The sequence below is a fragment of the Sorex fumeus genome, unplaced genomic scaffold, assembly GCF_029834395.1.
Source record: "Sorex fumeus unplaced genomic scaffold, SorFum_2.1 ptg000051l, whole genome shotgun sequence".
In the NCBI taxonomy this organism is placed as follows: Eukaryota; Metazoa; Chordata; class Mammalia; order Eulipotyphla; family Soricidae; genus Sorex; species Sorex fumeus.
The window spans coordinates 2,205,474-2,220,867 of record NW_026606108.1 but is presented as its reverse complement, the minus strand read 5'-3'; the positions used below and the strand labels follow the sequence as shown (position 1 = coordinate 2,220,867).

The 15,394-nt window shown below is 48.4% G+C and overlaps 1 protein-coding gene across 2 annotated transcripts in view; it reads left to right on the top strand.

Annotated features, from left to right (window-relative positions):
- Positions 1-262: 262 nt before the first annotated feature.
- Positions 263-15,394, top strand: part of GABRG3 (gamma-aminobutyric acid type A receptor subunit gamma3) — a 449,853-nt gene continuing 434,721 nt past the window's right edge. For both annotated transcript variants that reach the window (XM_056124363.1, XM_056124362.1), the window contains exons 1-2: positions 263-350; positions 4,516-4,664. In XM_056124363.1, coding sequence (XP_055980338.1) covers positions 298-350; positions 4,516-4,664 — 202 coding nt within the window. In that variant the 5' untranslated portion in view covers positions 263-297. The remainder of the gene's footprint in view (positions 351-4,515; positions 4,665-15,394) is intronic.

Here is a 15,394-nt window from a genome sequence, read left to right as displayed (position 1 = left end):
GGTGGGCGGCGGACCCCCCACCGCGCCCCGGTCCGCGCGCCGCCCTCTCGCCCTGGGCCGACTCGCTCTCGGGTGCTGCTGCGGGCGCTTCTCGGCGGGTCCCGGGGCGGCGCCGGCCGGTCGCCGGGACCCTCGCCGCGCCCCCGGGCTCCCGCGTCCTCCCGCCCGCCGAGCCCCGCCCCTCCGGCCGCAAACTCCGAGTCGGTCCCCGCCCGGCCGGGGCTGCGCGGCGCGCGGAGCGAGTCTGGGCCCCCGCGGGGACCCCGGCGCCGCCCAGGCCTCGGACCCGCGCCCGCCATGGCCGCCAAACTCCTGCTCCTGCTCGGCCTCTTCTCGGGCTTGCACGCGCGGTGAGTGCGCGGGGCGCGGGGGGCGCTGCCCGCGGGCGGGGGTGGCGGGGGCTCCCCGGCTCGAGTCTTCGAACCGGGCGTCCGGGAGGTGCGGGAGCCCCGGGTGGCGGGTCCCCCAACAGGCTGCGTCCGCAGCCCCCGCAGCGCGCGGGGCACCCCCGCCACGGACCGCACGCGGGGTGTTTCCCTCGCGCGCTCCGCGTTCCGGGGACTCCTGCCCGCCCCCCCCGGTCTCGGCAACTGCGGGGCCGCGGGTGGCTGGCGGTGGCGGCAGGGGGAGGGGCTGGGGTAGGGTCCCTTCGCCTCAGCCTGCAAGGGCCAGGGCGCCCGGACTCCCGCCTGCCCCTTCTCACGGGGAGTTCGCAGCCCCATCCCCACGGTCAGCTCCTCGCAGTGGCCCCTGACGCTTGTCTGCCCCTCACGGAGGGAGGGGGTTGAACCCAGAACTGCCCTTGGCCAGCTTTGGGGCGCTCAGAAAGGCTCCGGGGAGGAAGGGAGGGAGGTTCCTGGGACCCCTCCCCCCAGCGCGCAGCAAGGGTTAAATCCTGTTGCTCTCAGAGTAAAGGGAGATTGTGGGGTTCAGCCTGCCGATGAATCTGCTCTTGGCAATTCTTTCCGTGCCCCTCTTCTGCACCCCCAGAAAAATCAGGGCACACCTCCCCATCCTGTCCCCAGATGCCCGGTTTGGAGGAATCCACACTTCCCAAGCAGCCAGAGGCCACTGGCACCTGTCCACTGGCACCTGTGAGGGACCCCAGAAGGCACAGGTGGGGCCCATCCTGAGAGAAACTAGGGCCCCCTGAGCTTTACTTTGGCAGGGACGTGGGGGTCCTGCCCCTAGCCCCCCTGCTGGTCTGAATGAATGGCCATGTCTAAGCAGCCCCGCAGAGCCAGGTTGGTCCTTCAGAGAAGTCTTCTGTGGCGAGGCCTGTGGGAACCCCTGTCAGAGGTACCAGAGGATGTTTGAAGGCAGAGAGGGAAGCCCTGTCTGAAGAGTCTTACTGTTGGCCTGAAACTTGGGGTTCAGGGATCCCCCTGCCTGCAGACACTTCCCCTGTTCCCAGGAAGTGGTCCCACTTTCCACCCTTCTGCACGGGGGCTTTCTGGGTTTCCCAGTGAGCTCAGAGCCCCCACCATTCACCGTCTGCTCTTTGGCTGAGGGGTGTTGAAGAGTTTGCAAAACCTTGGACAAACCTCAGTCAATGGTGTTTGGAGAGAGAAATCTAAATTTTCAACCAGTTTCCTTGTAGCCTGGACCCCCTTGGAAAGCCTCTTTGTTCCTTGAATGGCTTAAGCCCACTCACTGAACACTCTGGAATCAGCCACCTGTCCAGCCTGCTGGGCCCAAGGTCTGCCTCCTGGAGGGAGCAGCTCTTCCTTGGCTCCCCGACCCCCTCCCCCTGGAGTACAGCCTTGAAGATGCTTAAGTGCTTTCTGGGGGCTCAGGCTTCAGAACTCCCTTTGAAGTTTAAAAATACTCCCAACTCTTTGTCTCTGTGCTTGGGGTAGAAGAGGTGTGAGACCTGAAAATAGCACCTGGGCCCTGCTCGCAGACACTCAGCAACCCCCTGACAGTTTTGCTTTGTTCAGGGGATGCTGGTGGCTGCCACCCTTCACCCAGCCCTCCTGCAGGAGCAGGGCAGAGAAGGACCAGTGTGGTGAAGCTTAGATTCTCGCTGCTGTTGGGTCGCGGGCGGGTGCGGGTGCGGGGTTTGGTTTTTGTGTTCGAAGTCTGGGAGCACCCAGGTTGCTGTCCTTCCTCCCCTCTCACCTGGGCTGGCCTCAGCGGCTGCGGCTTATGCAATTGCAGGAAAACCCCCTGGCGGCCACGAGGGGGCGAATTCGGCTCAGCGCAAAGCGCTCATTCGGCTCAGTACAAAGTGTTTTGTCTTCCAGGCAGGCAGCGTCTGCAGAGCTGCAGCTGCTGATCCTGGGAGCACTGGGGCCAGAGCTCATGGCAGAGAATGAAGGGCCTGGTGTCGAGTGCTCAAAGCTGTGTGTAGGGGAGGGAAGAGAGGAGATGAAGAGGCTGAGAGACAGCAGAGGGAAGACAGGCGGGCATGGCAGACAGGCAGAGCCTCCTCTGTGCTGAGGAGGTTTGTGGAGTGCTGTTTAGGGAATCCCTGGCCCCAGTCCCCTTCCTAATGCCCTTTCCGTCAAGTTTCCCACACCCTACAGGGCCTGCTGCTGGGGTCAGGGAAATGGCTCTGAGCACTGGAGCTTGAGTAGTATATGGTGGAGCCCCAAGTAGGGTCCCTGACACTGAGGGCTTTGTCAAGCACTAAGTGCCCCCCCCCATTTTTTTTTAAAAAAAGGAACTGCTTCATGTTATTCTTTGTTTAGAAAGAGAGAAAATGTTCATTTCTGAGAAGATTCCTGATAAAGTGATTTTTCATTTGGGGGCCATTCCCAGCAGTTCTTGGGGCTAACCCCTAACTCTATGTTAGGGTCACTCTTGGCAGGCTCTGGGGAATATATGGGGAACCAAGGATCCAACTCCCTACCCACTGTGCTATCTCTCTGGCCCCAAAAGTGCTCTCTCTCTCTCTCTCTCTCTCTCTCTCTCTCTGCATTGACATTTAGTATTTGATAATGCTGTCAGTGAATGTTTAGCTTTTTGAGGAATGACCTCAAATTTTCCAAGTTCCTCTTAACAGCAAATAGTCAGTGTCAATAAAAGTCCACAGTGAATGGTTTGTAAGGACTTTGGGCCTCCTAGCAAAAGGAATGGGCATATAACTTCATACCAGGAGTCCTGTGCCCTGGGCGGAATTCTCATGTACCTGTGTCCACATACCACCTGATCCAGTGCTTCTCCATGTTTCTTGCCATGAGCTCCTAACAACCTGTTTCCTTCCTCTGTCCTTTTTTATCTCATGCCACAGTCCCCATGGTCCCCATTAATTACACAGTTGTCACCTATGTCTCCCTCCCCCCCGAATATCCTGGGGACCCACAGTGGACCCTAAGACCCCTGGTCGAGAAGCGCTGGCCTAGCTTGTTAGACATGACTCAGGGATGTTGATTCTGATAAAAAGCTCAAGTTTGTCCTGCATAGTATATACATTGAGAATCACACAACATGCTATGTGTGGGCCTTGGTCGCCTCAACAAAGTAAAGGTTGATTTTACCAACTTGGCACCTATTTCATGTCTACAATGAACCATTTTGATCATTCCAGAAAAGTAACTTAAGGAAGCTTGCCCCAGGCATGATGACCTTGACGAGAGTTTGTGTGAGTGCCTTCTGTCCGGGAAGGTCAGAGAGAAAAAACAGAGAGCACTGTCACCCCCCCCCCCCCCCCGGGCGGGGGGAGGGCAGTACAGGACAGGGGGATGATGTTTGCTGTTCTGTGAGCCCCAGTGTCTGTGGGATAGCACCCACTGGTCAACTTAGGGCCCCTCTGCTTATAGAACTGCTGTCAGTGGGGGTCATCTGGGAAGGGGGTGCTGCCTTGCTCAGAGACACCCACGTGCATTTGGATCCATCAAGATGGGACCAGGAAGAGTCTGCAGAAGCAGTTCTTGAGTCTGTCCTGTTTGCATCCCACTGTTGGTGGAGCCAGAGGGAGATGTTTGCCCACTGACACCTTCTCCTTGACCCCATGTGAGACTGGTACCTGGGCAAGCGAGAAGGTGGTGGCCTCCTGGGCGTGCAGACCAGAGTCCAGCCAAGCCAGCATGTGACAGCCCAGAGTCCAAGCTGACTTCTCAGGCTGGTGTTCTGCCCCAACTTTACTCTTCTGCATCCAGATCTGGGAGCAGGGGGTGGAAAGTTCATGACTAGCACCCCCCCGCCCCCCCCCCCCCCCCTTCAGAGAGGCATTGGGAGGGAGCTTGTGCCTGGGCCTCTGGAACTCACCCAGTGAACACAGGAAGCTGACCATCTCTCAGGTCCCTGTTCACAGCCCCTGCTTGAATTTGAAGTTGGATGCGTTTGGGCCCATTTCTCATGGATTCTGCCATGTTTGTAGCCAGCACTTTTCATCCAGCTGGTTCTGTTGGGGCTTCCAGTTTTACTTTCAGAGGAAATTTGCTGATTGGATGGAGGGAGGTGGGGAATTTGAGTGGATTTTTGGGGGAGGGGGTTCTCGGGAATCGCAAGCGTGCCTCCTGCTGGGGCCCTTTGCTGCTGGTCTGCTCACACTTTGTACTGTGACTGCAGGTCCAGGAAGGTGGACGAGGATGAATACGAAGATTCCTCTTCAAACCAAAAGTGGGTCTTAGCTCCCAAATCCCAAGACACCGATGTGACTCTTATTCTGAACAAGTTGCTTCGAGAATATGACAAGAAGCTGAGACCGGACATTGGAAGTGAGTGTTGATTGGCATGGCAACCAGGAGGTTTCCTGTGATAATTCAAATTTATTTATTGGTTTGGGGTCGGCTATGTTGGCTGCATGCAAGGCAAACGCCCTACTGCTGTGGAGCGATAGCACAGCAGTAGGGCGTTTGCCTTGCACGCAGCCAACATGGCCGACCCGAGTTCGATTCCTCCGCCCCTCTCGGAGAGCCCGGCAAGCTACTGAGAGTATCTCGCCTGCACGGCAGAGCCTGGCAAGCTCCCCGTGATGTATCGATATGCCAAACACAGTAACAACAAAGTCTCCAATGGAGACGTTACTGGGCCCGCTCGAGCAAATCGATGATCAACGGGAGGGCCTTTACCTTTACCTTTACCTTTATTGGTTTGGGGTCACACCCAGTAGTGTTCAGGGATTACTCTTGGCTTTGTGCTCAGAGATCACTCATGGTGGGCTGGAGGGATCATATGGGGTGCCGGGAATTGAATCCAGGTCAGTCATGTGCTAGGCAAGTGCTTTACCCATTGGACCATTACTCTAGCCCCTATAATTTTGATTTCTTTTTTGTTTTTCCAGGAATATTTATTGAGACAATGTGTTTTACAATGTTGTTCATAATAAAAGTTGTTTCATACATACAACATTCCATCATCAACCCATCATCAATGTCCTCTTCCCTCTACCAAATTCTCTCCCAACCCTTGGCAGGCATAAGATACATTTATTTCATAGTACTTGATCCAGAGCAATAGCACAGTGGGTAGGGCGTTTGCCTTGCATGCGGCCGACCTGGGTTCAATTCCTCTGTCCCTCTCGGAGAGCCCTGCAAACTACTGAGAGTATCCTGCCTGCACAACAAAGCCTGGCAAACTACCCATGACGTATTCAATATGCCAAAAACAGTAACAACAAATCTCACAATGGAGATGTTACTGGTGCCCCCTCGAGCAAATTGATGAACAATGGGAAGACAGTGCTACAGTGCTACTTGATCCATTGAAACTTAAAGGAATCTCAAATAGAATGATCAGAAGAATAAATCAGTGAAAGTCGATTTGTGATGATGAATTCTATGTTTTCAACCTTTCTTAATATAATAGACATCCATTTGCACTATTAGTAATATACTCAGTGCCACATGATAGGAAGTTTCTCCTGTGCTTTAAGAAGCTCTTTTAATCATTCTTGCAAAACTGCTTTCTAGGCTGTGGATTCCCTAAGCTTTCACCTGTCCGTGAAGCTCTGCATCGTTCCTTCAAATCTGAACGATAATCTAGCTAGATAGAATATTTCTGGTGGGGTGGTCATTTCATTGAGTTCATCCATATTCTTCTGGCTCGGAGTCTCATTTGATAGCTCTGCTGTACATATAATGAGCTTTTGTACATTCTTTTATCTTACTGCATTCAACATTCTGTCTCTGTCTTTGGACTTTGTCATTTTGAGTCTGCTGTGTCTTGGAGTTTTTCCGACTGGGTCTCTGGGACCCTTCAGGGATCTTGGATCTCGGTGCCTGTAATTCTCAACTCTGGGAGGTTCTTATCATAATTTCTCTATGTTTTCTTCCTCATATTTGCCTTACTGTTCTTCAGGAACTTTGATAATCCTTATATTGTTCCTATTTAACTCATCTTATAGTTCTCTGGTATGTTATTTCTTTTCTTTTTAGACTATTTCCCATCTTCTGCTGTTTTCTAGTGGTTTCCTCCTCACCTTGGAGTCCCTCGATCTTTTGCTCAGCTTCTGTTTGTTACTCTGCTGTTCAGGGCTTCTATTGATTTTCTTATATCACCTACCGTGTTCTTCATTTCTGAGTGCAGTAGCTTTTTCATTTCAGCTCTCATACTTTATTGTGCTTTGCTGATTACCTATGCTGTCATTTCTTTGAACTCATTGGACAGCCTCCTCATAGTGTCACTAAAGACACTGTCAGAGGATTTGAGGATGTTGTTCATGTCTTCGGTGATCTTGTTTTTGCTCATGAAGCTTGGTGGGATTTTATGTGTTTTCCCCATTGGTTTTCTAGTGTTCTTGCTGTACTGGGGGGGTGACTCCCCCCCCCCCCCCCCAGCTCCCCACTGCCCTGGAGAATACTAAGGGATTAAGATGGAGATTGCTTTGTCTTCTCTGGGATGGTGGAGCTGCAGAGGTCAGGCAGGAGCTATGGTTTTGGGCCCTTAATGTGGCATAGGTCAGGTGTAGAGGCTGTTGGGACCTACTTTGTAGGGAGAGGCTCAGCCTCCTATTCCAGATAGGCCCAATGACATTAGTTGGAGGCCAGCCTCACCTGGGATGGTGGAGCAGCAAGAAGAAGGTCTTATTGTTTTCTAAATGTATTTAAACACCGTGATTTACAGGGCTGTTTATCATATAGTTGTTCTGAGTAGTCTGATCTTCCAGCACCAATTCTACCACCAGCATGCCCTTCCTGCCATCCTTGACCCCAGTTTCCTATATACCCCTAAGCCTGCCTCCTTGGCATGCACCAAATCATTTTATGTTGCTGAGGATTTACTGAGCTGTGTGCTGCTAGTGGACCTGGACCTATCATTTTAATTCGTACTTAATTTCTTTGGAGAGGGACCCCGGGGCCACTCCCAGTCACACTTTGGAAAGTCAGGCTTGGTTTTTCCATGTTGGGCTGAAGCTTTGCAACTGCCCAGGCCTAGGGGGTCACACACCCAGCAGTGCTCAGGGGACCGTGTGGTACTGGCATTTGAATTTAGTCCTGTGCTCAGAGAATAGGACTCTAGGCCTAGAACAGTCCCCCCACCCTCCGCCCTTTATTTTGTATTATTCCAAGAGATATTTCTAAGAAGCCACAAGGATGTGGGGCTGGGCCACCATTTGTGACAGCATGCAAGTAGTGTGTGAGCCACGCAGGAACTGATGTTCTCGTGTGTGTGTGGATTCATTCTGACATGCTGTGCTGCTTTGTCTTACGGCCAACTGCAGTCAAGACCACTACAGAATTGTCACCTTGCCACAAATCTCTCCCTTCCTTTAGAACCCCATCTGCCTCCTTCCTCCCCACTTCCTGATCCATCTCAGCCATGGATTAGTCCTGCCCTTCTGCATTGTCATTGTTTTGAGACTCTTAGAAGTTTGTAGTCCATCAGACACAACTTTTGGAGGCGAACTTTTCTTCCCAGCAAAAAGAGTTCTGATCAGATTGTGTGGTCCAATATCTTCACAATTAGATGGATGGCAGTGTGTGCATTTACGGAGTGAGAAACTTTGTGGTTGCTTTCATTTTTTGTGTTTTTCACAAAGCAATTGACTCTGGACGTTTGAAGTAAACAGTCCACAGATTAGTACAGGTGAAGAACTATGGGAACTGACTGTAGACTATGACTCCTGGTCTACGGGCAAGAAGGCAGGACCGATGCCCATCTCAGGTTCACAGAGACTGGAGAATGCTGCACTCTGAGAAATGTGTGCAGTTCTGGATTGTATAATATAAAACTATGTGTCTGGTAGATTGTTTTGGTTCAGGGACCGTCAGACTTTTGTCCCAGTCGCTGTATTCTTGTATTCCCACCAGCAAAGTATGGGGCCTGATTTCCTTGTCTTGATCAATAATTGGTATTGTCACTATGTTTAATTATAGCGATGTTTAACTCTGCTAGGTTGATATCTTGTTGTGTTCTTAATTAGCATTTCCCCATTGGTTAGTGGCTTTGGGACTCTTTCATATGCTTATTTGCCTTCAGCAGATCCTCTTCATTGAAATTTCGTGAGAGTTCAGAGATAGTATAGTGGGTAGGGCACTTGCCTGGTTTGTGACTGAATTGAGTTTGATCCCCTGCGCTCTATATGGTCTCCCAACCCCAGTGATGCCAGGAGTAATCCCTGAGTACCTCCAGATGTGGTCGCCCCTCAAAAAAAAAAGTAAAATGGCTCCTTTTGATATTTGCCCCTTTAAAAATTGCTTTGTCTTATTTTTTCTGTGGCACATTAAGAATTCTTCATATATTCCAGAAACCTCCTTTCCTAGAGGTCTCTTGCAATTTTTGTCTTGCAGCAGAGAGATAAACAGACTGAGCACATGCTTGGCATGCAGGAGACCCGGGTCTGAGTCCCAGTTCTGCATTGTCCCCTGAGCACTGTGAGGTGCAGCCTCTGTGCTCTGAGCTGTCACCTCAAGTCCACCAGGTGTGACCTCAAGACAAGGACCAACCAAATTTTCCTTTCCATCTGAAGCTTCCCCCTGATCTTCTTGTAATAGGTTCATTCATAGAAGAAAGGTTTTTATGTTTTAGTAAGTATGATCTATTGATTTCTTTTTCTCTTACAAGATGTGCTTTTGGAGTAATGTCTAAAAAGACCATGAATCTCAAATTCCTGGATATTTTTCTCCTTTTCTTTTTTCTTGTTGGCTTTTGGGTGACACCTGGCCAATGCTCAGGGGTTAGTCCTGGATCTTCACTCTGTAATTACTACTGGTAGTGCTTTCAGGACCATATGGATTGAACCTGGGCCGGTCATGTGCAAGGCTAATGCCCTACCTGCTGTACTATCACTTTGTCCCCTCCTTCTTCTGATAGGTTTATGATTTGCATTTTAATTCATTATATATTCTGAGTTAACTTTTCTGTAAGATCAAGAGGTGAGACTTAATTTACGTCTTGTTTTAATTTTTCTAGAAATATCTTGTTATTCCATCACCATTGATTGAAAAGACTATTCTTGCTCTGTTGAATTGTGTTGGTACAATTGGGTGCTTGTCTTGCTTGTAGACTCCAGGTCTGTCTCTGGCACCAAATATAGTCCCCCAAATTTCTGCCCAGAGTTAAAGCTGAACATAGAGCCAGGATCAGCCTCTGAGAAATGTTGGGTGTGCCCAAACTCAGGTCCCCTCAAATCAGTTTGCCAGTTGATGGTGTGAGCTATTTCTGAGAACTCTATTTTGCCCCATTAATTGAAAAATCTTTCTTGTGAGAACCAAGTCACTATAGCTGTGAAAGTCTTGAAATTGGGTAGAGTAGTTCAGCCATTTAACTTCTCTTTTTCAAAATTATCTTTTATAATCTATTTGATTTCTATATAAATTTTAGGATAATCATATCTGCGAAATATCTTTTCCTGGGTGAGGGGGAGTTATTTGGGCCATATATCATGGTGCTCAGGGCTTACTCCTGTCTCTGACAACATGGATGACCCTTGGCAGTGCTCAGGGATCCTATGAGATGCTGGAGATTAATCATGGGTTGGCCACATACAAAGCAAGTGCCTTACCCACTGTACTATCTCTCCAGCATTATCTGCAAAAGCTTTTCATGAGTAGGATTTGCAACTCTACTTTGTTGAGCATTCTAGCTTATTAACATGCTATGCTTTCCATTTATTTGAATCTTTAGTTCCTTGTACCCAGTGTTTTATAGTTATTAGCTTTCAAATCTTCAATAAATTTTATTAGATTTTCACAAATTGGGACGGGGAGTGATTGCAAATGCTTCTTATTTTGAACTTCCTTTTCCCCTGTGTTTATTGCTAGAGTACAGAAATAATATTGGATTTTTTATGGGGATGTGGGGTCCACTCAGTATTTTTGAGGGTTTGTTTGGTTTTAGAAGTTTATTGGGATTTTTTGAGGGGAGTCACACCCAGTGATGCACAGGGGTTACTCCTGGCTCTGCACTCGGAAATTACTCCTGGTGGTGCTCAGGGAACCATATGGGGTGCTGGAAATAGAACCTGGGTTGGCCATGTGCAAGGCAAACGCCCTACTCGCTGTGCTATTGTTCCAGCCCCTTCTTGGGACTTTTTTTTTTTTTTTTTTTTTTTTTCCATTTTTTTCCCTTTATTTTATTTTATTTTTTTTAAAGTTGTAGATTTACAATTTTTTGTGTAAAGGTAAAGGCCCTCCCGTTGATCGTCGATTTGCTCGAGCGGGCCCAGTAACGTCTCCATTGGAGACTTTGTTGTTACTGTGTCTGGCATATCGAATACTCTCGGTAGCTTGCCGGGCTCTCCGAGAGGGGCGGAGGAATCGAACTCGGGTCGGCCATGTTGGCCGCTTGTAAGGCGAACGCCCTCCCGCTGTGCTATCGCTCCAGCCCCTTCTTGGGACTTTTTAAGTGCAGTATATGCCACTTGAAAATGTGGAAACCTCTGTTTCTTATTTTGCCATTTGTATACCTTTCTTGCTTTTCTTGCTGTATTGCCATACTTCTGTCTAGCACTACAACACTGCTTTGAATCATGTGATGTGTGTGGAACATCATGTGTTGTTCATATGTTAAAGGAACAGCACTCAACTACTCACTCTTAAGTATTTTAGCTACAAGTATTTTGTTTTAATTTCTGGGCCACACTGACTGGGATCAGGTAGGGCTTTCTCCTGACTCTGTGCCCAGGGATCACTCCCTGTGGGACTTGAGGGACCAGATGGGGTGCCAGGGATCCAACCCAGGTCAGCTGTGTGCAAGGCAAACATCTTACCTACCTGCTGAACTGTCTTTTTAGCCCAACACAGGTATTTTAAAATTATATTTTATCAAGTTAAGAAAGTTTTTCCTGTTTCTAGTTTTGTGAATTTTTTTCTTTTAACCCTAAATTAGTGTTGGATTTTCCAAGTACTTTTTCTCTATCAGTAAATATGATTATATATTTTTGGCTTGTTACTATGGCATATTATGTTGACTCATTTCCTCAGGAATATTAGCCATGCATCCTGGAACAAATCCCACTTGGTCAATGTGTTTAATAATGTGCAAAAAGTATTTTAATACAGTAATCTGCTAGATTATGTTGGGTAATACATATTTTGGCCACATCCAGCTGTGCTCACAGCTTACTCCTGACTCTGTGCTCAAAGATAACTCCTGGTGAGCTTGTAGGACCATATGGGATGCTGGGGATTGAACTTGGATCAGCTACAGTCAAGACAAATGCCCTATGTGCAGTGCTATTGTCCAGCCCCATATTTTTAGTAATACTTTTTTAGGGATATGGACATCTCTTTTCTTGAGATGAATTGGTTTGCAGCTGTCCCTCATACCCCTCTAAAAACAGTCTTTGATAATACTAGCTTCATAAATTAAGTTAAAATGAGTTAGCTAACCCATGCCCCCTTCTGTTTTCTAAGAGTGTGTTTAAAAGTCTGTGTCAAATTTTATCATTTCATATGATTTTCAGGGATTTCTGGGAATTTCTTCATCAGATTTGTTCCCTTAGTTTTATTATTAATATTATGTGAATACATGATCACAACACTGTAATTATATACTAATAGTAGTATGTTAATGTTAATTCAAACAATATCTGAAATATTGTGTTAATATAATAAACACACTATTGGTAAATCAAGATACCAGAGAGATAGTACAGTGGGTAGGGGCCTCAACTTGCACACAGCTGATCTGAGTTCCATCCCCTGGCATTCCATCATATGATTCCCTGAGCCCTGCCAAGTGTAATTCCTGAGTGCAGAGCTAGGAGTAACCCCTGACCATCACCAGGTATGACTCCCCCAAATTAGTAAGCAGATGCTTCTTAATTTTATATTAACTCATGATGAATAATATATAGATTTATTGCTAATATAATTATGAATTATATTGTGACGATAGTAATATATTGGTATATAATATATTGAATTATTTAGATTACCGGTGTCTCAGCATGTAAGATTGATGGTCATGCTTTTCACTGAACCCATCCATTTCTTTGAAAGTGTCAGATTGGAGTGTGTGGAATTGTTGCTCACTGGCCCTTGTGGTCCTTGTCATCCCTTTAGGCCTTGTCATGAGACCCCTGCTCTGTTTATGACATTGCTACACTGTCTTCTTGCCTTTTGCTTTGGTTTCTCACTGGCATTTGCTCTCTCTTGACCTTCCCCAGAAGTCTCTTGGCTTCTTGCCATATTCTGCTCACAGTGCTGCCTCAGCCTTGTCTTTTTTTGTGACTGGAGAGAGTTCTTCAGTGCAGACTTACAATACTCTCAGCACTCTCTGCCCTGATTGACTGACATTTCCCTGGTAGGGTTTGACTTCTCCTACCTCCCAGGAGGTTGTTCCCTTGCTCCTCTTCCTTTCCTGTCTTGGTTGTCACACTCGGTCTGTTGTGGTTGTTGCACTCTGGCCTGGTGTGGCTCTCACATAGAGTTGAGGTACAGTGAGGGCTCACACACTTGGCGGTGATGCTTGCTGGTGAGCTGGCCAAGTGACGGGGATACAGTGGGGCAATGAAGACATGGATTAGAGGAGGCCCAGGACTGAGGTGGAGGGTCTGGGGCACTTTGGTGGTGGTGAAGGAGCAACAACTTTGGTCCCCCAAATCATGAACATCAGCATTCTTGTAACCTTTCCAAGATCTAAGAAAGATAAACAAATGGAATCCTCAGAGACCTCATTTGCCTTGAGGACAAAGTTCAGGCCTGAAAGGAGTGTCCAAATCAGCTGCTCCTTGCCCACTTTGCATTTCCAAGTGTTGATTTCCCCTTTGGGGACACCAGCTCTCCCCTCATCCTTCTGGGGTCCCATAGCTCTCACTCCTCTCTTAGTCCTACCCAGCCTTCTTTCTCTTCTCTCCATCTCCCACAGTCCTTGATTCTTCCCCCCCCACAACAGCATTGTTTCTATTATTGCCTGCATCATCTCCAAGTTTCACATGGCGTCTGTTCTTCCTCTCTCTGAGGGGATTTTCCTGTTTGGAAGGGCCATCTGGAAGAAAATGGAAGCTGGTGTGATTATGAAACCATGTCTGTGAGGGCTTTGGTGACATCTCTGCCATCCTGTAGCTGCGGACCGCTTCCCTACCCGCACCCAGTTCCCTAGTCTAACTACAGAAGCAGCCCCAGGGCTCTGTTGTCAAGCCTGGGAAATGAGCTGAATGGCTCATCACCGGCATTGTCAGCTGTAAAATGGGGGCATTGAACGGTCTGTTCTGGAGCCTGGCAGGAACAGAGCCACCTCGGAATCCTCTCGTTCATTTTCATAATGACAATTGTGATCAGAGGTTTGAAAAATACTGCTCTCCTGGCCATGAGCTCTCCCCAACTAACTTCTGAATTATGAGTGTGTCTGTTTTTGTTCTGTCTTTCCTGATCCATCCATCATCCAGAGTAATGCTTCAGCTGTGTCCTCGCCCAGTTCAGGGTTACTGGGGTGTCATTTATCTCGGGAACAGACCTCATCGCAGGAGCTTGTGAAGGACAGAGAGGGAGAGAGCATGGTGAGGAGGAAAGGAAATGGCTGGAATGAGTGTCTCTCCTTTCGGAAACAGTGATTTGGTCAGCTCTTCTGAAAATAGATGATTCCAGAACACAGACTTACAAATAAATCTACACCGAACACAGCCTACGTTGGGAAAGCAAAGTTTACCTATTGGCTTTTTGTTTTGTTTGGGGGCCACAGCCAGTGATGCTCTGGGGGTTTTCCTGACTCTGCACTCAGAAATTACTCCTGGTGGTGCTCAGGAGACAGTTTGGGATGCTGCAGATCAAACCTGAGTCAACTGCATGCAAGGCAAGTGCCCTCCCCACTGTACCGTCACTCCAGCCCCATTACCTGTTGGCCTCCAGCAGTGGATAGACACAGAGGCAGAGAAATGGGGTGTGGGTTCACTTATTCCCACAAAGCATCTGAATCAGCTTCTCAGGCTTCTATAGCTTGAGAGATTAATTTCCTATTTCTTCTTTTTCAGGTTAAAACTTATGTTTCAATTTAGCTAAAACGCCTTCTTTTGGGACCAGAGAGATAGTACAGTAGGAAGGTGCTTGCCTTGCATGTGGCCATCCTAGATTCAATCCCTGGTATCACATGGAATCCCTTGAGCTCTCCAGGAGTGATCGCCCAGTGCAGAGCCAGGGATAAGTTCTGAACACCAATTGGTGTGGCTAAAAAACAACATCCCCTCAAGCCAAATACTCCTTCCAAGGGATGGGATGGCCTAGTGGTCAGCGTGTGCCTGGACAGAATTTAAACCCATCAGACCACCCCAGGGCCGATTGGGCTTGGGCTCAATCATTGAGCCATCTTGCTGATTGACCTAGTACGGTGCAAGTGGCATAGAGCCTCTGATCATGGACTGGGCTCCTCCCTCCTCCCTCCCCCCATAATTCCAAGTGTGGATCTTAAACATTTGTACAAAGTGGAGCTGGTGGCAGGGGGCAGGGCTGAGCTGTTTCTGCCATAACCACTTAGTAGATTACATGGCCTTCTGCTTCCTGCTCCTCCCCAGGGGATCCCCATGCACCCCACCCTCATCTTCTTTGGAGAAGACGTTTTTGGGGTCTCTTTAGCCAGAATCTGGTGACTGGGCAGTGGCTTGTGGGGCTGGAGTGACCCAGTTTCTTGATGGAACTCACCCTCACCCCACCTTGCAGGGATCCTGGTAGAAGTAGGGAAATGAGAAAGTCATTGAGTAACAAATGAACAGGACTTAGTTCTTTGCAGACAGTATGTTTGAGCATCTGAAAGGAAGAGCAGGCAGGCTTTCAAGCGTGTTGTTTCTGTGGCCATAATTCGAGTTTCTCTATGCATCACTGCAAATCCACACAGATCTAGATTGCACTGACACCACTATTAAATATGCAGTTCCAGCCTCTTCATTCGGGCAGCATCCTTTTACCTGACTTGAACGTTTGCACCTATATCTACCTCTGTCCTTTCTGCTGACCACCAGCTTCATCTTAGAGGGTTCAAGCTTCTTTCTGCTTTACAGTTTTTTTCTTTGTTTGATTTCTCTGTGTGCCACATAGGAGTGAGATCAGGCAGTGCTGTCTGACTTGTTTTA